This window comes from Silurus aristotelis (assembly GCF_946808225.1).
Source record: "Silurus aristotelis genome assembly, chromosome: 16".
NCBI classification, from domain to species: domain Eukaryota; kingdom Metazoa; phylum Chordata; class Actinopteri; order Siluriformes; family Siluridae; genus Silurus; species Silurus aristotelis.
In genome coordinates, this window is record NC_139589.1 from 18,533,013 (window position 1) to 18,558,307 (window position 25,295).

Below are 25,295 nucleotides of genomic sequence, written 5' to 3' on the forward strand. Positions count from 1 at the left end.
GTCAGGCTGTGGGGTTGGAGGGGGAGATCATATTAAATGGTTTCCCCTTTTTTCTTTCAATGCGATTTTATTTCAGTTGAGATAACATTAAATATTAAAACTAACTGCTTGTTGGTTGTTTGTGTCCTTTGTGTTATGCAATACAATAGTGTTTTACTTAAATTTGTTTTACTTGAACTAAATTTTCCAGCGTGAGGTTTAAATTAGAATTTTTTTTGTGTGTGTGTGTGTGTGTGTGTGTGTGTGTGTGTGTGTGTGTGTGTGTGTGTGTGTGTGTATACAGTAGGTTGGTGTTAGGATATTGCCTGCGAGAGAATACAAGAGACTACCCTTCCCACCAGGCATTGCACCAAGTCACATTTGTTAATGCACCTGCTTCATGTTTCCGAGCTGATTAACACTTAATGTTCTCAATGTTCACTGCTCTGTTTGTCTTTCATTGTTCATATGTTGTATCTTGTATTTGCCTATGTTGTCCCACTTCATGCTTAGGTTATAATTTACTTGTTTATGATTCATGGTGTAGCATTTTGTTTTTTTTGCTTTTTAATGTCTTTGTCTATAAAAAATTATTTGCACTTGCATTTACATTCTGCTTCCTGCTTTATTTAAAAAAAAAAAATTCTGTGAAGAAATTTTTTTTTGTCACAGTTTATATATGTATATTATTATATATATTTATGTCACAGTATATTAAAGCTGCCTCTCAGTGACAGTCATGCCATATGATTACACAGATTGTAACACTTTCTAGATTTTATCTCCATTTTGCCTGATGTCTTTCAGCCCGCTTCACTGACACATCCGTAAACACATTATCAGTAGAGATTGATATAGAAGGTTCATGTGAAATGTAGTTCTGGATTAAATTACTGCCAAAAAGCCTTCAGGAAACTTAAAATTGATAGACTGATTGATAGCACACATTGTCCAAGTACAAATTGCACAAAAGGATAGTCAACAGAACCATTTCTGTTCTGTAAGTCAGTTTGAACAAACTGGTACAGTGGTTAAGTTTACTATATATGGTTCTTGGGGAAAACCACATAAACTTAGAAGAGCATTGTAAAACACTTACAATTAATTGTGATAAAATGCATTGCTAAACCCCAAGCTAACGGTAGATTATTAGATTTTGATGTCATGTTTAATACCCTAATGCATCATCATTTGTTAAGTATAGTTTTTAATTTGATATTTTCTTCATGTGCCTTGGTTAGTTTGTTGAGGAATTGGTGAAGTACAGTTCTGCAGGAAAGTGAAGATTTGATGAATCTGTCATGTTATGTGTGTATGTATCATTCAATGTGAATGGTAATAAAGTTAGTCACTCAAAAACGTTCAAAAAAAGTCAAACAAACAATCTTTGCATTTGGATGGACTTGTCTTCTTTCATAATTCAAAATATTAGATATGAAATATTTATATATTCTAATTTATATTCTAACAATATGTTTTGTTTTTTATTTACTGCTCGAATTTCACTTGCTATACCTCAGCACCTTATGGTGCAGCTGGTGTATTAAAATTTCCGCTAAGAGCCCTAAGGGTTTCTCTGCTGACCTGTTTAACCCAAGCCACATTCTATGCACTAAATAGGATGCCTAAATTACACTATTGGTTGGTCTTGGCAAACTGCTGAGTAAGCACCATTCAGAATCCGCATTTTTATGTCATCATGTAGACTTCTTACAAAGTATTTTACAGTATTTAAAACTACAAAAATATAAAACACTTAAGTGTTTTGATGCAAAATATGAAGTGATTTTCATCGACCCTATCAATTACAAAATCTTATTTTATATTTGATATACATTTTGAAATACATGTATCATAAATACTGCCCATCTCTGTGTATAGCAGTGGTGGGTCATAGATTTCACAACCATCCCTTCAGTGGTGTCCTCCCTGAATCAGTCGACCTTTTAATACCATCAGTATGACACCACAGATTTAGAAACTATCAAAGTTATCTTGAAAAGCAGTATAGCAGACCACTGCATCACAGACAGGTATCTCATACAGTGAGAATGAATGCCACTACTACAGCAAGAAACTCAATGAACACAATTTAACAAGTGTCCTTTCACTGCAGCCGCAGCTACACATATCAATGTGTTTATATATATATATATATGTGGGTAAAGCCCACATATATCCTCTCTAGCAGAAGCATCAACATTAACCTTTAAAAATTTCTGGGGATTTAAATTTAAAGCATATATTGTGTTTTTGTGCAAATTTTACAGGAAAGAAAGCGTGAAAGTATAAATGATAAAGCTTAACAACTGATTTGAATTGTTTCAGCTGATCTTTTTTCACAAAAAACTTCCACTTTTCATGTACAATCTATTTTGTAAATGTTCTTGTAAGTATATCTGCAAAAAAAATCTATTTCTTCACATCAGTCAGACATTGTGGAATGGAAAAAAAACAGTGATTAAATCCACATGAATAGATTTAAGCTGTGCAGTTTGCAACAAATGCAGGTCGTGAGCTCTGACTAGTGAGCCCTGTGACCATCCAATTATAGGACGTGTAATTCTATGCCTGCTAGAGGGCCTCAAAGTCACCAACCTGAAATCTGCTTAATTAAAGCAACAGCTACAGGGAGCCTGCAGTCTTCATAGTAAAGGCCTTACGGCAGTTCCCTTTGACCCTTTTGATGTGACGGCTTAAATCCAATTCGATAGAAACTCTAACATAAAATTACTCCTGGTTCCAGGTTCTACTCCTGGTCCTGGTTTTACTCCAGAGAAAAGCTATGGGAATAATTTAATACATATTAATGGACAAAAAATATATTAAAACGCAAGTCACTGATTCTTATAAAGTTTAGGCGAGCGGAGACGGCCCAGCACTGATGTATAGTATATCTGAGTGGCCAATTAATGTGTTTTCCAAATTCTGACTGTAAATTACTGTTTTCACATTGATACACAGGAAATTGAGGATAGTTTCCTCTCCAAGCTTCATAAAATGATCTGTAGTTTAGGCTTACCCTGGTCTAGGCATAGTTCAGTTTGTATCCACACTGGGATGGAGGTGTTTGAAGATGACATAAAAATAATGAAATTTTTTTGGGGGGGAAGATGGGAGGAGGGTTTTTTTGGGGGGCAGATTGTGAATTCATTAACCTTCGTAATAGATTTTAGAAAGCCTTGTTTGGTTCAATAAAGGCAAGAGAGGAAGTTCTTAAACTAAGGGGATTATGGATGGAAAATAGCCATGTAAGATATTATTTTCCGAATTATCCTTGGCAGCTAAAGATTCTGGAACAAAAAGCATAACTGAAAAAGAACAAATGGAATCTTGATGCAGACACAATAGTGGTTTTTGATTGTTTTTGTGGCTATGATTTTTTTTTTGTCTACTTGAGGGCATCAAATATCCCCATAATGAGAGATTCAACAGAATTGAGAGGTGTTCATTTGACCTTCTGTTGGTATCCAGTTCATCCCTATGAGAAACTAAATTTCATTTGATGTTAAATAAATAAATAAGTAAATAAGCTTAGTGTGTGTGTGTGTGTGTGTGTGTGTGTGTGTGTGTGTGTGTGTGTGTGTGTGTGTGTGTGTGTGCGTGTGTGTGAGTCTACTAAGACTAATCAATATGTGTTAATGCGCAGCACAGTGGGATGATGGAGATCGTGAGAAACTGTTTCGTCCCTCTTTTCCTAAACCCTTTTTTTCTTGTCAAGAAAAGGCTAAAGAGTTTATGTTTTTAAATAAATTACTTTTTCTTCTTCTTCTGGCTTGTCCACTGTCTATCCACCTTTATTTCTTTAATGTCTTGCAATATGTTGGCCTGATATAAGTTTTATTAACATTCTTTATTAGTTAAAATTGTTGAGCTATTGTTGTATTTGTGAAGTGGAGGTGGTAGTTTAGTGGGTAAGGTGATGCACCTCTTAGCAGAAAATTGTGAGTTCAAATCCCAGCACGAACAAGCTGCCACTGATGGGCCCTTGAGCAAGAAGCTTACTCCTCAAACATAAATCGCTCTGTCTACCAAATGCCCTAAAAGTAATGTAGTCATGCAGTTTTAGAGTATTGTATGTCTGTGTGTATCAATGTGTTCTTCGAATTATGTGTGCTTGAGCAAAAAATGACCACGCTCTGGAAACTGACAGGATGGAAAAGCATAGTTCATCATGGAAAACATTGACAGAATACATTTGGAGAGAAAAAAAAAGAAGCAAAGTCACATTTCTCATATACACCAATATGTGCGTATGTGTATAGGAAATGTTACATACAGAGTGTGTGTGTGTGTGTGTGTGTGTGTGTGTGTGTGTGTGTGTGTGTGTGTGTGTGTGTGTGTGTGTGTGTGTGTGTGTATGTTATTTAATGGCTAACTATCCAGATAACTATCCAAATTTTAAGCAAATATATAATCTCTTGCTCTTTTATTCATTCATTCATTCATTTTTTTTTTTTTTTTTTTTTTTTTTTTTTTTTTTTACATTTATATATTATTAATATATTTAATATAGACACATGATTTTTATGTTTATTTTTATTATAGTATGAAGTTTCTCAGTTCACAATTAAACCTGAAATCTTACCAACTAGCCATCCACAATGGAACAGTCCATTCATCTCTATGATCAAATTGTGTTGAGATGTGTCAGGGAAATTACATTTCTACATTTTATAAATGTGCTTAGTAGCAGCACAAATTCTGTAATTCTGGAATAAAAAAGTGTCAGTTACTGCCCAAATCCATGTCTAGCACAGAGACCTTACCCACATGTAAATCCATTTAGCTTTGTTGTTGAGTGTAGATTTATAACTTATATTTTTTTATTAATTCTTCTTGAGATATTCAGGTATATCTTCAGTCTCTTGTCATTTCAAGACTGGACTACTGCAACTCTCTGCCGGCAAGTCTTCCTCTGAATGCTATTCGTGCACTGCAAATGATCCAAAACGCAGCTATGTGACTTTTGTTCAACCTGCCCAAGTTTTCCCACACCACCCCACCGTTGCGCTTCCTTCACTGGCTTCCAGTAGCTGCATGTTTTACGTTTAAAACACTGATGCTTAGCTACAAGGCCAAAAATGGATCAGCACCATCTTACCTCAGAGACCTCATCACATCTCGCACTGCATCACGCTGTCTGAGATCCTTCAGCACTGCTTGACTGGTCCCACCTTCTCTCAAGATAAGAGGTAAGTATACTTCAAGGCTCTTCTCTGTTCTGGTGGAATGAACTTCCATTCATCTGCAAAATGTTTTAATGGAGGAAATGCAGATTAATCCAACTTAAACACACTTCTCAAAGTAAAAATGTTGTGTCTATTGCACATTTATAGCATCTGTCTTTCCATGACATCAATTAATTTTTCTGCTCTGGGTGTTTTATCAAGTATTATGAGAGATTAGTGCACTGTATTCTACACTGTGAGAGATATAAAATTGTACAGAAAGACTGATCTGTGGTTTGTCTCAGCAAAACATCCGGACATTAAGACATCTTGAATATTTAGTATTCACAAGTCTGCACTGTTTTAGGCCAGAATAGGAATTTTACTTTTTACACATTTTCTAACAGTAAACACAAATGAAATATTTCTGATTCAGATTCTTCTTTGTTCTGGCACCAAGGTGGAGCAAACTTCTACTTGATGAACAGTTGAGTCACTAGCAGTCTTTAAATGATGTCAATAGACCTTCCTATTCTAGAGGCTCTTAAATTAGCATTTCTTGCATAAAATAAAAATGCTTTCTAACTATTTTACTCCCAACGGAGTATTAGACAGATATTCTTAGTCTGTGTGTGCCCTAATAAATCAGTTTTAGACTATATTTATTGATGAAGACTTCAAAACACTCTGCAAGTAGTCTATATAAAGTATAGCATAAATATAAATGTAAATATTGCCTCAAGTCTGTTATAAAATGAATCAAGACACAGTTGGGTTTTTGTGTGTAGAGTATTGTATGTTTAACTGGTGAGCAGAACGCCTTACCCAATACACAACTACTCCACCTGAGAAGTTTCATTCATTCAGTCACATATAGCATACAGATGATAATGGTGCAACAGTCACTCCTTTTCTCAAAATGTAAATGAAAAACCTTCATATGAGCTTTTAACCACTACTATGAAGTGCAGAATGAGAATATAAATCCTGAGCCTATATTATATACTATGAGATTTTGACATTGTAAAGAATCAATTTTTTACTCATGTCAGTAATATAATTTGTAATGAATATTGTTATATTAGGTTAGAAAATAATGAAAAAGACATCCAATGCTTTCCCCATCTTCAGGATATGAAAAAAGCATTACTAAATGCCAACAGGGTCAGGATACACCTTGATCAGGATTAGGGGTTCCACTGATGTGCACACAAACATACACGTAAAGTGGCATCTTTAAAAAGGAAGAAAAGGTTAAGGTGCAGTTGTAGTTGTAGTGAGGAAAAGCATTTCAGCAAACTAAAGGTATTGATCACTGTCAGTAGTTTGAGTTCATCTGTGATTTTTATTTTAGTCTTTCCTTTATGAAGTTCAGATGCCAAGAGAGAAAAATTTATTGTAGGCATTGCATTATTGCAGTCTAATGGAAGCACAGGAAAAAACGTATTACGCTAACAAATCAATATGAGCTGTACAGTACTTTTTAAAGTTTTCCTTTCTATCTGTGAATCCTGTCAGTAAGACTTACGAAAGAAAGAAAGAAAGAAAGAAAGAAAGAAAGAAAGAAAGAAAGAAAGAAAGAAAGAAAGAAAGAAAGAAAGAAAGAAAGAAAGAAAGAAAGAAAAATAAAGAACTGGGTGGTGGATATTCAAATGAACACCACATTCTGATGTTACAATGCTAAAAATGAATGTTTTTTTTGGAATGGAAGGAATAAAGATAATGGACTGGATGTGAAGTTTTGAAATTCACAGTATTTTTTATAAGAATATTAAGTGAAAATTTCATGGCAAACATAATTTCCACCTTGATTTTATTGAGCTTTTTTAAAATCTTTTACACTGTGCTATTAGAAAGAACGGGTGCAGCATGAGAGATAGACCTTTCCACAATGAGACACAGGAGAGCAGATGAACCCAAGTGAGACATACCTGGAATGGTGGAAGTTTCAGGGATTTCTTAAAATAGAAAGTCCACAAAAATGGGGCAAAGGGCTAAAATTAGCTTTAATAAAACATTTCAGAATCCATGGAGGCAAACATAAAAGCACAAAACAGAATCCAAAAAGTACATAACAAGTAAAAATCTGGGAAAAAAGAAAGGCAAAATAAGTCAGGGAATGCAGTTCAGGTTAAGGAGTTTTCACTCAAGTAAATTTTCACTTAAATATGGTTACACATAGCTAGACCACACAAAGGAATAGCCAAACGGGAAATTGAAGGTTCAGTAGGTGGCAAAAATTAACTAGCATACAGGAGAAGAACAATATTGAAGAACAATGGGGACATCTAGTGGGGGGAAAAGACAACACAACAAAGTCAAAATACTGAGATTTAGCAAAAGTTCATCACTGAGTTGGATGAAGGTAAACTGTCTAAATGGTTGCATGCATTTTCTTTTGACAGTTCGTCTACACATTCCACACACTTTCTATGCATTAGTCTAGAAAAGTCTGATACACCTTACACTGCTTGTCAAGCGTTTGGAACTATCTAGTCATATTGTTTTTTAAGCACAGGCAGGTTCCATTTGTTTATAATGCAGGTACTTTGTAAAAGTATTAACTTTAGGTTAATTACTAAGACAAAGTAAAAAAAAAGAAAAACCTCAAAATAATTGGACAGTGTATGACTGGAAGAAAGTTCTGTGAAAGGTTGAGTCCAAATTTAATATTTTTGTTTTTAACAGACAAACTTATGCAAGATGAACAGGAGAGAAGATTTTAGCAGACTGCCTCACACTCAGAGTCAATCATGGAAGTGGAAGCTTATTGATTTGGGGTTGTTTCGGAGTAAGGAACGCTCAAGACTTATTCCAGATGAAAAAACACGGAACCAATATGTTTACCATTTCATACTTCATACTTCACACTTGCAAATCCGTCTGGACTGCGGCTAACTGGATACATCATACAACAAAACCTGATGCCTATTTAATGTCCTAAAGTGTTTTATTCCCCATATATCCTACAAACTAATCAGCAGAATACAGTCATAAGGTCCATTTGCTGTCCTGTAGGTCTAGTTAGTAGCTGCTCATAAAACCAGATTCCAAAAGGATTTTTTTTTTTTTTTTTTTTTTTTTTACATTATCGTGTGAGGTGGATGGAAAAAATAAATCTGCCACTAGTGGTCCAAATGAGCATTTCAATACATTCAATACATACAATAATAATAACAATTCTAAAGAAAAAGAGTCCTTTCTCATGGGGGTTAAGTATGCCCACAACACTCTGTGCCTTCTCTGCCTTTGGTATGACCCCTTTGGAGTGCCAGTTTAGATATGCAAACTGTAATGCTGTTCCTAGATCAAGAGATCAAGGTTGGGGTGCCCTTAATGCAGCAGTTTGTTCCACATTGAAGCATGCAAAGGTAAATTTCTTCAGGCCTCTGTGTAGTATTAAAAACAAGCTAAGCATTAACCTACTTTCCCTTCATAAGATTGTCCTATCTTATCCTTTTACCTTCGGGGTGAAAACCACCCCCTCTGCCCCCAACCCCTGTGTAGTCCATCTAGCTTATGAGGGCTATCAGATACCGATGCTTTCACTGGGAGCTCTTCAGTATTTGGTGGACTGGGAAGGTTATGATCCAGTATTACTGGGTTTCTAGATCCTTAACAGAGTTCCAAGACATTATCATCCCGGGTGGAACAGGAGTCATTCTCAGACTTTCTTTGATGGGTTTTTGGCATTGCATACCCATACGTTTTTTTGCCCTATGTTATTTTTTCTGCAGGTTTTTTCCTTTGGAAAAGATACTTGTGTTATATTTTCCAGATTAAAATGTTTGGATTTTTGCTTTTATGGACTTTCTGCACCGTTTAAAATCTCTGCACTGTTGACCCTGGTGTGAGTCCCACCCAACAGGGCCATGTAATGATATTTCAAGGACAAGAAAGAAAAAAGCAAGGAAGTAAGAAAGGAAGGAAGGAAGGAAGGAAGGAAGGAAGCTCGAAGCTGGGATTTTTGGCTGATATACATATATAAACAAATAAAAGGTTTCTTATATTGTTAGGATTCATTTTGGTATATTTCTACTTTTGCTTTAATTTCTTATTTTGTGAAAGTGTATAACTTTAAAGTAATATTTAATAAAAGACTTTTACAAATTTGGAGGCTTTTTGAAATACAGGTCTTCACTGCATTTCTTTCTATGAATGCAGAAATATTGACAAGAAGAAAAGAAAAGAGTGCATAAAAGAGAAGAGTGAAAAAGATGAGGGCTAGTGCAGGTTTGTGTTTCTAGTCTTTGACTGCTAGGGGGTAGCAGAGTCAAGCTTTTAATATAACTGCCTTCATACGACATTTAAAATCCTAAACTTGTGTACATATAAGTACATCATACTTATGAAACAAAATCACACACACACCCTCTCTCTCTCTCTCTCTCTCTCTCTCTCTCTATATATATATATATATATATATATGTGTGTGTGTGTGTGTGTGTGTGTGTGTGTGTGTGTGTGTGTGTGTTCGTATATACATATACATATATACATATAAACATAAACAAAAAATACTTAATGTGTATAAGTTAAACAAATAGTAGTTTATTCTCTCTCTCTCTCTCTCTCTCTCTCTCTCTTTCTTTCTCTCTCTCTCTCTCTCTCTCTCTCTCTCTCTCTCTCTCTCTCTCTCTCTCTCTCTCTTTGTCTCCCTCACACACACACCTTCTCTCCATTCCTTCAGGCCTTAACATGTCGCATATTCTGCATTGTGTGCTGTTATCTCCTTCACATCCTGAGGCCACGCATTCCCCGTTTCACTTCCTTACACACATACACACACACACACACACACACACACACACACACACACACACACACACACACACACACACACACTCACAGACATTTTGGAATCAAACAAAATGTTTACATTGGCCTTACACACAAAGCTATTTTGAGCGTAATCACATTAAAAGTATAATTACATTAAAATGCTATTAAAAGCATCTAGATTCTATAGAAGTTAAAACATGAAACATATCTAAACATTTATCCATATATACAATAAAACCTGCTTTTTAAAGATGAGTATTATCTCAGAATGATGAACTTAAATTTAATCTGAACCATCTGACAGCTGTAGTTTTGTCAGGTCCAAACCAATACTATAGACATGCGTATGTCTGAAACATGCTGCAACACGTTCTCAGGGTCTGTAGGTTTGGGATTTGTGTCTGGGAATGGATTTGTTGCTATCCAAGTTAAATACATCCGGTATGACACATGCTAGGTTCCAGCTGCCTGAAGTTATTTGTGTTCATTATTTGTGTTCATCTCTCATCTTGCTCTATGAGTCCATTAAATATTTGAATGGAAAGGTCAACACTGACACACGTTATATTTGTTTGGATTACAATATTTGTAACCTGTTTAATTCAATTCAGGTTTTTTATTTGTATAGTACTTTCAACAATGGACATTGTCTCGAAGCAGCTTTACAGAGATAAAGCGGTTATAAAAGAATATACAAGTTTGTTCCTTATAATAGTAAGTTTGTCCCTAATGAGCATCCAGTGGTGACTGTGGCACAGAAAATTTCTCAGAGATGGCATGAGGAAGAAACCTTAAGAGGAATCAGACTCAAAAAGGAACCCATCCTCATCTGGGTGGCAACAAATGGCCATTTAATACAGTTTCATCATTGTTAAGGTGTGCAGTGCAACCTGTGGTCCTGAGCTGAACTGTTTATATTAATACAGTCTAAATGCTTCTTCTAATTTTTTGTGTCGCTCAGTAATCTCATGGATCTTTAGGCTGTTGATGTGGAACCATTTCCAGCTGCACAGAGTGGCCTCCATCGCATCGCAATGAATCAGGAAGATCTGAAAAGAGAAAAGACACAGGAACACCGGTTACTCATACCTCCAGAGCATTTTTAACTCGACACATAGAGAAAGAGAGAGAGAGAGAGAGAGAGAGAGAGAGAGAGAGAGAGAGAGAGAGAGAGAGAGTGAAAGAGAGAGAGAGAGAGAGAGAGCGAGAGAGAGAGAGAGAGAGAGAGAGCGAGAGAGAGAGGGTTTAGTGATTCTTGAAATCATTTGTTGCTATATTATTATATATTATTATATATATTATATATAATATTATATAATATTATATTATTATATAATACAAGACATTACAATAGCATTTATTAAGAGAATTAATCTGACTTTTAATATCAGATGAATGAGGACCCTAATATACTCCAGATATATCCATCCATCCATTTTCTCCCGCTTATCCGTAATTCGGGTCACGGGGGCAGCAGTCTAAGCAGGCTTACCCTGCCTTCGACTGCTGCCCAATCCCCACAGCACCGTCCTCCTGCAGGTGGTGAGCCCACGGGAAGGCGGCCCCACGTCACTCCGACGTCACGGACCTTGATATTTCCCTCGTAAGGGACCCCCTCGGAGCATAGAGGGTTAAGGGCCTTGCTCAAGGGCCCAAGAGTGGCAGCTCGGCGATACCGGGGCTTGAACCCCAGACCTTCCGATCGGCAACCCAGCACCTTAACCGCTGGAGCCACCACTCCCCCAATATACTCTAGAAAATTATTTTGAGTCAATGCTCCAGAATGCAATACAGCTAAAAGACATGGGGTTGAGCTGAATAGCATGGTTCTAATGCTGTGTGAAGCCATGTTGATTGGACATCTGGGAAGAAACTTACAGTTAAAAGAGATTATCCCAATTTTAGGTTGAGTGACTTTTCTAGCTTGACCTGTTTGAAGATTGGAAATTACAAGATGCTTCCAGGGGTCAGTCATAGCATAATTGAACTGGCTCCACTATTAACTGGTACATTTATTTAATTTAGCAGATGCCCTTATCCAGAACTGAGCAGTTGATGGTTAACAGCCTTGCTCAATAACCCAGTAGTGGCTTGGTGGTGCTGGGATTTGAACCCATGAACTTCTGATCAAAAGTTCAACATCTTATTTACTGAGCTACCACTTCCTGCAAAGAGTATTGTGGATAATGTTGGAAACTGTAAGCCATAATGAAAATAGACAGTTCACACCAAAAAAACAAAACCAAGAATTGAATAATAAAATGTGTAGCATGTTTCAGCGTTATATATGAAAACATAATATGGATTCTAAACAGTGATATGCATAATGGATTTGTATTTGTTTAATAACTGTAGGCTTTGTTTGGAATACAGTATACTTTATGTACACTGTCAAACGCCTTTTGATGCATTGTACAGCCTGCTATGAACAGTGAAGAAGGCCTTAAGCTCTTAAACTACATTACACCTGTACAGAAGCTAAATTACAAATTTCTCCCCAGGTGTGTGTGTGTGTGTGTGTGTGTGTGTGTGTGTGTGTGTGTGTGTGTGTGTGTGTGTGTGTGTGTGTGTGTGCATTTTTTACATTGCCAGCTCACAGCTCCAGGGTTCCTGATTTGATCCTGAGATCAGGTTACTGACTTTAGGGAATGCTGCATGTTCTCCCTGTGTGGGTTTCCCCTCTGTGTGACTTTCCTCCACATTCTTCAGCTTCCTCTGACTCCCCCCATCACCTGAAAACATGCTGCTGGTATGTGGATTGTCTAATTTAAATTGTCCCTAGTCTTTGAGTGAGTGTGTTGATGTGTGTACATGAATCAAGGCTCAAGATTGTTCATTGGTCAAATACATACTGCACATTTTGCATACAAGCGAATTAAATGAAATGTTTTGACAGTGTGATCCAGGGTGTCTCATGTCCGGAGTTCAGGGACAGTTTCTAGATACAACACGACCATGACCAGGATAAAGAGATCCTTAAAGTTGAATTACTGATTAAATGAAGAAATGAATAAAGTCCATGTATGTAGGATATGAGAAGCTGCAACTATGTTTTGATTCTGGTCTGTAGGAGGCGCTGTTTCTCTACTGAAAAATGTCCTGGCTGAAAATCACGGCCCCGGTGGCACCCTGCCTCAGTGACAGGAATTACAATTGACTGATTCGGATTTTTCCAACTGACTCATTTCAGTGAATCAAATAGCCATCGAATAGCTTACTTTTGAATCACTTCTATTTAAAAAGAAATTTTCTGGCTACAGTATATAGTACAACATTGTTACATCTCTATATCACTTCATTCGGTCAATTCTACATTACAACATATTATATGTCAAGATTTTTCTGTCTGCTGACCAACCAATTACAATTCATAATCTTATTTAGGCAGTGGCAGACCTTCTCTGCTCATAATTACGTTTCAGACTATATAATATATTCAATATATTTTTGGCAATGAATATGTATGAATAGTCTATTCTCTTCATAGGGCCCAATGCACCCATGTCTGATTGGAGTTTCAATCCAATCAGATTTCAACTGTCCCACCACATACTGTGGTCAATGGTATCTGGAACCTGTCGGCTCTTTTAATGTACACTCCATGTTTCTTGAAGCTATTCCTTTAACCAATCAGACTGCGATTTGACCACTTAAAAACCATCTAGAAGTCGTCCAATCACATCTGCATTTTCACATGCTTTGAACGTAGGCACTGGTCAAAGTTCACAATCCCCATCTGTAGAAAACTGCACAAGCTCAAATGCATATTGATATGGAATTAATAGCTTTTTTTTTCATATTACAATGGCTAAAAGAGGAGAAGAAATTGATTTGGTAGCAGATATAATATATATATTATGACATTTACAAGAAAATCAAGAAAAGCAAGACTTTGTGAGGAAAGGTCAGCCAAAACAGTTAAAAACAGTAGAATATGCACAAACCACTCAATCTCCCATAATTTAAAATGCCCATGAAAACCATAATTCATGGAAGAATCTTCAGAAATTTCTATCATATTAAAATATTTGCAACAGGGAGACAGTTACAATGGCATTCATTAGGAGAATATTTTACCTTTAATATCAGACTAATGGGGACCCTAATACAGATGTGGAGGAGAAAAATCATTTCCAGAATGCAGTACAGCTAAAAGGCATGGTTGAGCTGAATGACATGGCAGAGAGCTCAGCTAGTTAACCATCTACTAGTTGATGAACATGATGGTGTTGATTTGAGGTAATAGAGGTAAAGTTTACAGATGGTGAATTATAAACTTGGATTTGAACTGGGAAAGAGAAATGGGGTACCCAGTGGTACCCAGTGGAAGTATAGGAGGAACCTTCAAACTGTGTGGTTAGCAAGGATCTCTGTTTGTCTATAAATTAACATGTCATACATTTTAGCCAGAGACTCCTTCTATGATGCTGGAGGCTCCTTTCAGTTCTCCCATGATACTGGAGACTCCTTCCATGATATCAAGGATTCTTTTCATAATAGTGGAGACTCCTTCCAAAGACTGGAGACTCCTTCCATGATATTGGAGATTCTTTTCATAATAGTGGAGACTCCTTCCATAAGACTGGAGACTCCTTCCAGGATACTTTACATTTTTTCCATGATTCTGCAGACATATTCTTTGATGCTCGAGACTCCTTTTATGATATTGGAGATTCCTTCCTTGATAATGGAGACTCCTTTCATTATACTATAGCCTGGAGACTCCCTGAATGATACTGGAAACTCTTATTCCTTCTATGATACTGGAGACTCCTTCCATGATACTTTACACCTCCTCCATGATACTGGAGATGTACTCTTTGATACTGGAGACTCCTTCCATAATATTTGAGACTCCTTCCATGATATTGGAAACCTTCTCCATCATACTGGAGGGTCCTTCCTTCCTCCTGTCGGTATAGAAAAACAAAGATCACACATAATACATAAGAAATGATCATCGTGTAAAAATCACAAACATGGCAGTGATAGACCTGATCACAAAAACCTGAAAGCCACAGACTTGACTCGCACTTTTAAAGGAGTCAGCCAAAGAAATCGGTTCCGTTGGGAATCGGTTCATCTCTCGCCTTGACGCTTGTGTGTTTCACTGCACCGACAGTGTGTGTGAGTGCTTATGTATATGTGTGTATGTGTGTGTGTGTGTGTGTGTATGTGGTACTGCGACCAGCTCTTCAGCATGCTCCTGGTAGAGGATATATTCCATTAAAAGGGGAACACAATCATATTAGGCGAAATGAGATCCTGTCAGACGGCGCGTTAACGAAGCGGGACGCGATATTTTCCCCCTAATTTTTCCATTTTCTCTGTAAAGCCCACAGCTCCGGGCGACCATGTCGGGGAAAATAGACAGCAAACACGGTGAGTAAAGCGTGAAAACACACGAAACACCGGCGTATAAATAAAGATTTTAGACACGAGAAAATATTTTCTAACATGTCTGCCTATATATTAATGCAAATGAATAAAGAAACGCCTATAAATAGACAAATCCGTTAGCTTGCTACACAGCACCCGTTAGCTTTACGGCTAAATCTCCGGGTTTCTATTAGACCCTTTTTTCGGTTTGAACGATGGATTTTTGGGGGGCTTTTCTTTATTTTTTTGGCTCTCATGAAATTCATCGGTCGCTAATAATATGTGTAAAAGGTTCGATTTGTCTTTGTGAAATCTGCTGCTAATTTGGTGGAGAATTGTATGTTTAAATGGAGCAGTGTTCGTGATAACCGCAGTGACCGCTGCTGTTGTCAATCTCAATCTGGACTGTTGAAAGCTTCACACACACGTGTAACGGTATTCCCAGGTATTTTTAGCACTTTTAATGGCTTTTATTTTTTGTTTGGAATATACTTAAGATTTAAGGAAAAGCCTGTGTAGGGGTAGACATGTGAATTGTGCATTGTGTACAGGTTGATATTGTGTTGTAGGTTTGGACAGGTCAGGAATGTGTAGTGTGTGTGTGTGTGTGTGTGTGTGTGTGTGTGTGTGTATTGATGGATATTTATATGATCAGGAATTCAATGCGTTTTATATATATTTTCATATTGTTTATTGTTTTTTTAAGGGGTTGTTTTTGCATTTAAAGTGTGCAAATCTCAGAATATGCTTGACTTCATGTCACTTTAAGGATCTATCAGGATTATTAATGCATGCTTTATACTTTGCCGCATGCACTCAGGTGTTATATACTGCATTCTTTCTTTTTATTAATATTAATTTTATTATAATTTTTATTAATAGTAGTAGTATCTATTTGCTAGTTGTACTCTTAAATGTGCACTTTTGGGACTCCTGGGACTCTGCCTTATGCACTGAGGTGTCCCATATTGCATTCTTGCTTCTTCTCTTATTTTTGTTATTATTATTATTATTATTAGTAGTAGTAGTAGTGGGAGAAAATTGAATTAGCTGTTTGTACTCTGATTTATTTGCCCTTATCTCCAGGGATTCTTGGCCTTATGCACACAGCTGTCACATATTCCATCCTTTTATTTTATAATTAGTTCGTAGTAGCATTCATTTGTTATTTGTAAACAGACTTTGCTGTTTATTTTTTCCCTGCTATTTAATAGTATTATTTGGCTTATGCACTCGGGTGTCACAGACGACATCCTTTATCATTATTTTTTATTACTATTGTTATTCTTATTATCATTATTGTTATTAGTGGTAGTAGTAGAAGTTGCATTAATTTACTATCTGTTCTCATTAATCATTTGTATGCTATAAATGTTTCTGTCCGATTTCCCCTTTATCTCCGAGCATTCATTGCCTTATGCACTCAGCTGTCACTGTATTGCGTTCTTTGTATTTATCATTATTATTATTAGTACTACTAGTAATGCTAATTTACTATTTGTACTCTTATCTGTATTGTACACCACAGTTTTTGCAGTCTGGTTATTTGTTTCCATTCTTTACATAGGATTCTTTGCATTATGCACACAGGTATCACATGTTGCATTCATTATAGTTATTATAATAATATTAATAGTAGTAGTAGTAAAAGTGGTATTAATTTACTACTTGTAGGTCTAAATGTTTTGTACACGACAGATTTTGCTGTTTGATATTTTTCCCTGCTATCTCAGAGGAGTTTTTGCCTTACTGTATGCTCTCAGGTGTTACATATTGCATTCATTCATTTATTCACTTTCTTCTCCTTCTTCTTCTTTTTATTAATAGTAATAATGATGATAATTTTAATAGTAGTAGTGGTACTAATTTGCTGTTTGTACTTTTAAATGTCCTGCAAACTACAGATTTTGCTGTCTGATTTTGCTGATTTTGTTGTCTGATTCTCCCCGCTATCTCAGAGGATTCTTGTGCACCACCCTTGCGTAATGTCAACAGGCATTGTGCAAGACATCGCTTCCCGTCTGATTGTCTGCTTGTCAGTAGGTTTATTCTTGGCTTGGCATAGAGATAGGCAGATGTGAAATGGGGTGACAAGCAGATTTATTTCATGACACCATGTCGCTGTAGAATTCGGGGTTTGTCTCGTCAGAAGACGGCAACGCATTTTGTAAAACCGCATCTCTGGCGGTAGTTAAAAACTAAAGAGAGTACCTAAGTGGAGTTCTCATTTCTAGAAGCTCCTGATAAACTGATATAAAAAAGTATGCTTGTTGATTTGGCTGAGACGTTGATAAGCTGCTTTTCTGTGGTTTAAAAGAAATGAAAATAGAAAGTCTGATGATTCTTATGTCTTAACTATAAATGAATAAAAGAAAAGTACATACTATGATGTGTTAATCAGCCTACTGAGGACAGTTGGCAAATCACTGCGGTATAAAACAAATAAAATTCCTTATGACGTGTTGTTATTGGAAAACTATCAGTTGCAGTGTGCTAACATTGCTTCCGCTCCGCATGAGCCCTTTGTTTATTTTTCTTAGAACAGCATCTCATCCAGCGTTAGTCTTTTCTCTTAATGATGAGGTGTGCGAGCGAGTCTTTCTGCACTGCTGTGTGTGTGGCTGTCGCTCTCTCCATGTTGCGAGCATGTCGTTCCTAGAACCGGAAAGTGTCTTGTTCATTTTTAGTATGTTTTCTATTCTTATGTACTAGATTAAAGGGTGTGTTGGAAAATGAAAAATTGCACAAGGCAAGGATTTTACACACACACATTGATGCATGCATCCTGGATTTAGTCTAATGTATACTTTTCAATACAGAGTCAGCAGCCTCGCACAACAGGTGTTTATGCGTTAACAGGTGCTGGTGGTGTTTTATGTGTCTGTTGTTTTGTTTGTGTGTGTGAGTTTGAGTGTGTAATTATAAAGCACTGATTAGGTTTCCCTCCAGGAGTTGGCTGTAGTCGGAAAATTTTGTGCGTGCGTGTTGGCGATGTCTTTGCTGGTGGACGCACTGCCATTGTCGGCCACTCATTGGGCTTTGTTGTCGCTATGGATACCATGTTCCTACATAATTATGGACCTGTCATTCAAAAAAAAAAAAAAAAAAAAGAAAAAAAACCTGTCACCTGTCCTTTCTGTCCCATACTTTCATCTTTTAATGACTCTTTTTTTTATTACAATCTCTCTCTCTCTCTCTCTCTCTCTCTCTCTCTCTCTCTCTCTCTCTCTCTTCTCTCTCTATCTATCCCTGTCTCTCTATCTCTCATACAAAACCCGGAAGCTCACTTGACTTCCCGACCATAATGAGGAAAACGTGTGAGAGAGGGAGTTTAAGTGGTTTTAAAAATGAGAATTTTTTAGGAAATGGCACATACATTTCTATCCATTTATGGTTGCACATCCTTGTGGAAATTGTTGTTCAGAAACATATTAGAACCTTGCAGCTGTAACTACTGTCAAATTCAGCAACAACTTCTGACCAATCAGAATGAAGCATTCGGTTGGTCTCTATAGTGAATGCTTCTTTAAGTATGTCTGTTTTACAGAGTGTGTGTATGTAATCTTATATATGAGAGAAGATAATTGTTTAGCGGTGCAGGAAAGGTGTGTGTGGGTGTGGGTGTGTGTGTGGGTGTGTTTGTGTGCAGCTATTAGTTTGAGGGTTCTTGAGGCCATGAGCTTAGAAAAACGTTTGTGTAAGAAACTGGTCTGGGGGGTCTTTAGGAATTGTCAATGTTTGTATTGGTGTGTGTGTGTGTGTGTGTTTTTAATTGGATAAATGTGTTTGCTGCTTGTTTGCCGTCAATCATTTAACAATATTTCATTTTGGGTTCATTGTCTCGTTGAGTATTATGTATTTTGAAAGTATTTATTATGTTTATTTTTATTAATTTTTTCCCCTGCTATTTTATATGTCAGAATTATTTATAATGTTTTCCAGGTATTTCATATTTTGGCTGAAGCAATAAACTTTACTTGCATAAGATTAAGCTACATGGAGGAACACGTGCTTGCACGCAAGCGCACACACACACCCCCACACACCCCCACACACGCACACCTAAAATAGCGTTGCTCCAGGGCTCCTGTTCACATCTATTCTACTAGTGTGTGCCATGATTGGCAGAATGATGTTGTTAGAAGGTTCAAATTGAACAGTGTTGACTTTTGCTCTTCTGTGATTTGCTGGAGGCATGTAGGCGGGGTTTCTGATTGGTTTGAGTTTAGCTGGGTTAAATCCTAGCGCCTAGTTTCTTTCTCAGGACTCCAGGTTTAGATCTGTAAACTGTAATTTGGAGTTTCAGAAACCAACACTGTACTTTTCCTCTCCGAATGAAAGGCATCTCCTTACTATTCTGAGCTACGGTAATTAACTGCTTTTTGGGTGTGTGAATGAGAGGAAGAAGTGCACATCTAATTCATCGTGAGTGTAGGCCTGGTTTCCCCTTCCAGAAGCAGAAAGAATGAGTGGGGAAAAAACAGTACACTAGAAACTGAAGTCATGAGCTAGTGGATTATGGAGTCAAAAGCAATAAGTATGTTTGTGTGTGATTAAGCCTGGCTTTTGCAACATCATAAGCCATGATGGATGCGTAGGATGGACGTGATTTTGTAATCCTTGTCACCCAGGTTTTTTTTTTTTTTTGTTTTTTTTTTTGTTTTTTTTTCTTGGTGCTGCTTTAGTGTGCTGCAAGGTCACACGACGGTGAGGACTCAGTGGAATCGGGACTGTCCTGATCGCCTCGGAAGTTCATGGAAATCCAAAGCATGACTGACAATTGGGGAACTTGGTGACAGTTTTGGTGTATATTTAGTATCCACCTCAGTTCGAGGCCTGAGTCATCTGAGGTCATGCAACTGACAGAGGGATGAGTAAGACTCTGTGCTATATGGAGACACTTTGCCGTTTCCCCCTAGTCACTCATCTGGACTGAGTAGTGAATGGACTTGGAATTGTATCAGGAAGGGTTTTAAAAGTGTTTACAGTGAACTGAAGCAAATCTTTTTATAAGTAGGTATTTTGAGACATTGGAGAGTTTATTTATTGATTTGTTTTAACTCCGAAGCAGACGATTTTCTTTTGGACATGGGAAATACAGGTGGGGGAAGCCAAGGATCGACAGAGGCTGACCTGATTTGGTTAACAAAACAGGAGAAGAATGCAGGTAAATCATGGCCACACAGTGAGTAGCTACATGAGTAAGTACTACTAATGAGTAGTGGATGATGGTTGGACAATTGAGGTATATTCTGCGGCCTTAAGCTTTTCAACTACCAATAACTGAATCCAATAAACTATAGCCATGGTTTATTAACGCAATACCAAATAAGCTCACCTGTTTTTGCTGAGACAGTACAAAATGAAGTTATTCATTAAATGTTTTTTTTGGTTGTTAAAAAAGAAATAAGGCAGTGCTATTATAGGAAAAAAATAAACAACAACAGTGTTATGGGATGCTTTTACCACGTCGACAGTGATTATTTACTAATAACTGGATGTGACCTTATATTTGCCAAGGACTATATATATCTAATTTGTAAATAATTGAAATGTGTTTTAATCATTTCTAGTTACACTGTGGAACGTCCACAAGGCATGTTAGTTCCTGTTTAACATTTATTCCCTCACCATCTTCCACCATTTTCTGAAAGTTAAACAAAAAATAAACTCTGACACGAGTCTCCTTCTATAAATGTTCGACTCGTACAGAAATAAGGTGCTACTAAAGAAACGATTACATCATTGAAATGACAGTCAGCTTATATTTTTTTATCATCTGAGCTGGCATTATATATATATATATATATATATATATATATAAGACTGTATATATAAGATTTTGATACTTCTTGATGTAAAGAAAAAAAAATGAGTTTGTTAATAGAGTGTGTGTGTGTTAAGCGTACACCTGCAGTTGGATTGAAATTGGGGTGTGAAAGAGGCCTTTATTTCACATTATTACTTGTCCAATTGAAAAAGAAACAAAATGGAAAGGAAATGAAATGGATTTCTTCATGTTTGAAGTTTATGCTTGTTTAATACCCATCTGGTGAGTAAAATGTATTAGTCTTGCCCTGAATCTAGTCTTTGAGCTGTAGCTGTTTAGCAAAATCTGGACCGGACTGAAAGTCAACACAATGTTAACGGGTTCATCCCCATATTTGCCGTGTGTATTTTAAGGGCCGTGTAGGGCCAGCGCTAAATGTAAGCTATATTCCTAGCATTTTTGTGAATGTGGCTTTACTCTAAGCGCCCATTTAGCGCAGTCAAACCGAGGGCAGACAAACCACACCAAGAGACACTCGAGTAAGGGATGTAATGCAGCCGCTCGCACAAACGCTGTGAAACTGTAGGGGTTCATTCACTTTAAGTTCTTTTAAGAAGGAATTATTAAATACTTGCGGTGTGCTCCTGTTTCTTCTTTATTTGCGAGTATGTCCATAATTTTGGGATTCTGCAAGTTTCTTTACGTCTGTAATTTTTGCAGCTGTTTTTTAAGTCCCTTGTTTTTTTTTATGCCCCGTGTCTCTTTATTGCTTGTTTATGTGTCTGAGCTCGACGTACACGAACAAGGGAAATAACCAGTGTTATGAAACGAACGAGCTAATCCCAGGCTATGCCGCTCATCATCTCATAATGGTGCGGCTATGCGTGTTGCCGTGTTTACTGAATACTCCCTCGGAAAACCACAGTGAGTGAAGAAGCCCTTGTTTCAACTGTGTGTTTTATATATATATATATATATATATATATATATATATATATATATATATATATATATATGGAGGGAAATACACAGTGGTTGAGACACTGGATGGCTATGTAGTCTGTGTGTTAAGCAGAAGAACAGAAATTGTGTGTGTGAGTGTGTGAGTGTGTGAGTGTGTGAGTGTGTGAGTGTGTGAGTGTGTGAGTGTGTGAGTGTGTGAGTGTGTGAGTGTGTGAGTGTGTGAGTGTGTGTGAGTGTGTGTGAGTGTGTGTGAGTGTGTGTGAGTGTGTGTGTGTGAGTGTGTGTGTGTGTGTGTGTATGACGGAATGTGGAACACTACATGAGGACAGGAGGTCCACCCTGTTCAGACACGCCTGTGAGTGTGTTTGATGTGTGTGTGTGTTTGCATGGGCTTTCAGAGGGGGATGGGCACACACAGGAGTACGGGCATGAGGGAGAGACGGATGCCTCATCCTTATTTCTAGGCTGCATTTTAAGGTGCTTGCATTGAAGCACTGAGGTTTATGCTTTGCAATGCCATGAAAGGGTTTATGCATAAAGTTATATTTGTCCGACATGATATAAGGGTTGTGCTGCTCAAAGCTTATTGGTTGGGATCATATCGATCAATGTCAGAATGCAAGTGAAGGCTCAGAATGCATTGCTGTGTCCTGATTATTTTTAGGTTTATGTCAACTCACTACTCTTCTGTCGGATTCTTTTAAAATGATGCTTCCAATTGTCCTCTATTTAGTATACAAAGCCAGCTGTTTTTCACATTTCCCACCATCCCTCAGTCCTGCATAGCAACAGTTCACCCAGAGAGAAAGTACGTGTGTATTTTATGGTCCAGTGTATATATATTTTTTTGCCTACATTTTCATGTTTTGTGCTCTTTTTAGAGTTACATGGTGCATAAAGTTCTAGCTATCTGTGTTGTCCTTGACTAATATTTGGCAAAGTCAGAAAATTCGCCTAGAATCTAAGAAGAAGAAGAAGTTTTTTTTTTTTTTGTCAAAGTTGTTCCATTCAGTGTTAATGGTTTCAGACAGGGAGTAGTTGCAAAATGTGTTGTTTTACACGATACTTAATCGTAATCAAGATTTTACCTTTGCGTACAATAAGACATTATAACTTTTGCAGAATCCGTCCACTACAGCAAAAAGAGCAAGGGCACAGGATAGCATTTCTCGCTAGCAAATGTTTTTCTGGCGAATGTTTTGTCATTAAGACCATGAAAAGCTGCAGTTTTGTGCTTCTTCTGGTCTTCTTTTTATTATTATATGCTGGTGCAATGCTGATGCTAGATTCATTTTATTTTCTGTCTATGAGTCAAATCATTTTCTGTATGTAGAATCAATTCTCAAACTTTGGTTTGTCTCCCCGTTTGGTTTGCCTCGAATCAGTGAATCAACTTTCTTTGGTCCCATTCATGTGAACCAAAATCAGGATGATTGCTTGTGTGTGAAATGCAAGATTTCTAGCTGATTAGGTAAATATGACTATATACAGTGAGGAAAATAAGTATTTGAACACCCTTCTATTTTGCAAGTTCTCCCACTTAGAAATCATGGAGGGGTTTGAAATTGTCTACTGTGAGAGACATAATCTAAAAAAAAAAAAAAATCCAGAAATAACAATGTATGATTTTTTTTAACTATTTATTTGTATGATACAGCTGCAAATAAGTATTTGAACACCTGAGAAAGTCAATGTTAATATTTGGTACAGTAGCCTTTGTTCGCAATTACAGAAGTCAAACGTTTCCTGTAGTTTTTCACCAGGTTTGCACACACTGCAGGAGGGATTTTGGCCCACTCCTTCACACAGATCTTCTCTAGATCAGTCAGGTTTCTGGCCTGTCGCTGAGAAACACGGAGTTTGAGCTCCCTCCAAAGATTCTCTATTGGGTTTAGGTCTGGAGACTGGCTAGGCCACGCCAGAACCTTAATATGCTTCTTACAGAGCCACTCCTTGGTTATCCTGGCTGTGTGCTTCAGGTCATTGTCATGTTGGAAGACCCAGCCTCGAACCCATCTTCAATGCTCTAACTGAGGGAAGTAGGTTGTTCCACAAAATCCTGTCCCATGTGCAAAAAAACACCCCCGAAGCATAATGCTACCACCCCCATGCTTCACAGTAGGGATGGTGTTCTTGGGATGGTACTCATTATTCTTCTTCCTCCAAACACGTTTAGTGGAATTATGACCCAAAAGTTATATTTTGGTCTCATCTGACCACATGACTTTCTCCCATGACTCCTCTGGATCATCCAAATGGTCATTGGCAAACTTAAGACGTGCCTGGACATGTGCTGGTTTAAGCAGGGGAACCTTCTGTGCCATGCATGATTTCAAACCATGACGTCTTAGTGTATTACCAACAGTAACCTTGGAAACGGTGGTCCCAGCTCTTTTCAGGTCATAGACCAGCTTCTCCTGTGTAGTTCTGGGCTGATTTCTCACCTTCCTTAGGATCATTGAGACCCCACGAGGTGAGATCTTGCATGGAGCCCCAGTCCGAGGGAGATTGACAGTCATGTTTAGCTTCTTCCATTTTCTAATGATTGCTCCAACAGTGGACCTTTTTTCACCAAGCTGCTTGGCAATTTCCCTGTAGCCCTTTCCAGCCTTGTGGAGGTGTACAATTTTGTCTCTAGTGTCTTTGGACAGCTCTTTGGTCTTGGCCATGTTAGTAGTTGGATTCTTACTGATCGTATGGTGTGGACAGGTGTCTTTATGCAGCTAACGACCTCAAACAGGTGCATCTAATTTAGGATAATAAATTTAGTGGAGGTGGACATTTTAAAGGCAGACTAACAGGTCTTTGAGGGTCAGAATTCTAGCTGATAGACAGGTGTATAAATACTTATTTGCAGCTGTATCATACAAATAAATTGTTTAAAAATCATATATTGTGATTTCTGGATTTTTATTTTTAGATTATGTCTCTCACAGTGGACATGCACCTACGATGACAATTTCAGACTCCTCCATGATTTCTAAGTGGGAGAACTTGCAAAATAGCAGGGTGTTCAAATACTTATTTTCCTCACTGTATGTAGGATCTTGCTAGAAACCTGGATATGGTTGGACTCAATACACAGTATTAAGAAGCATGATTGAAGCAGGACCATTGCGCATCCACTGTTTTTCAAATTCCTATAAATACATAATAATAACTATTGCACATAAGAAAACACAAGTTATGCCATGAGGGCTAACAGAGGAGTGTAATGCAAAGACTTCCCAAACTTTAGAGGATGTGGTATA

The 25,295-nt window shown here is 37.4% G+C and overlaps 1 protein-coding gene across 14 annotated transcripts in view; it reads left to right on the forward strand.

The window, feature by feature from the left end:
- The first annotated feature begins 14,992 nt into the window (after window positions 1-14,992).
- Window positions 14,993-25,295, forward strand: part of rapgef1b (Rap guanine nucleotide exchange factor (GEF) 1b) — a 40,983-nt gene continuing 30,680 nt past the window's right edge. For 6 of the 14 annotated variants that reach the window (XM_083563963.1, XM_083563971.1, XM_083563972.1 and 3 more), the window contains exon 1: window positions 14,995-15,314. In XM_083563963.1, the coding sequence (XP_083420089.1) occupies window positions 15,287-15,314 (28 nt within the window). In that variant the 5' untranslated portion in view covers window positions 14,995-15,286. Of the gene's footprint in view, window positions 15,315-25,295 lie in introns of all 14 variants that reach the window. The other 8 variants (XM_083563962.1, XM_083563968.1, XM_083563974.1 and 5 more) reach the window with 4 other exon arrangements.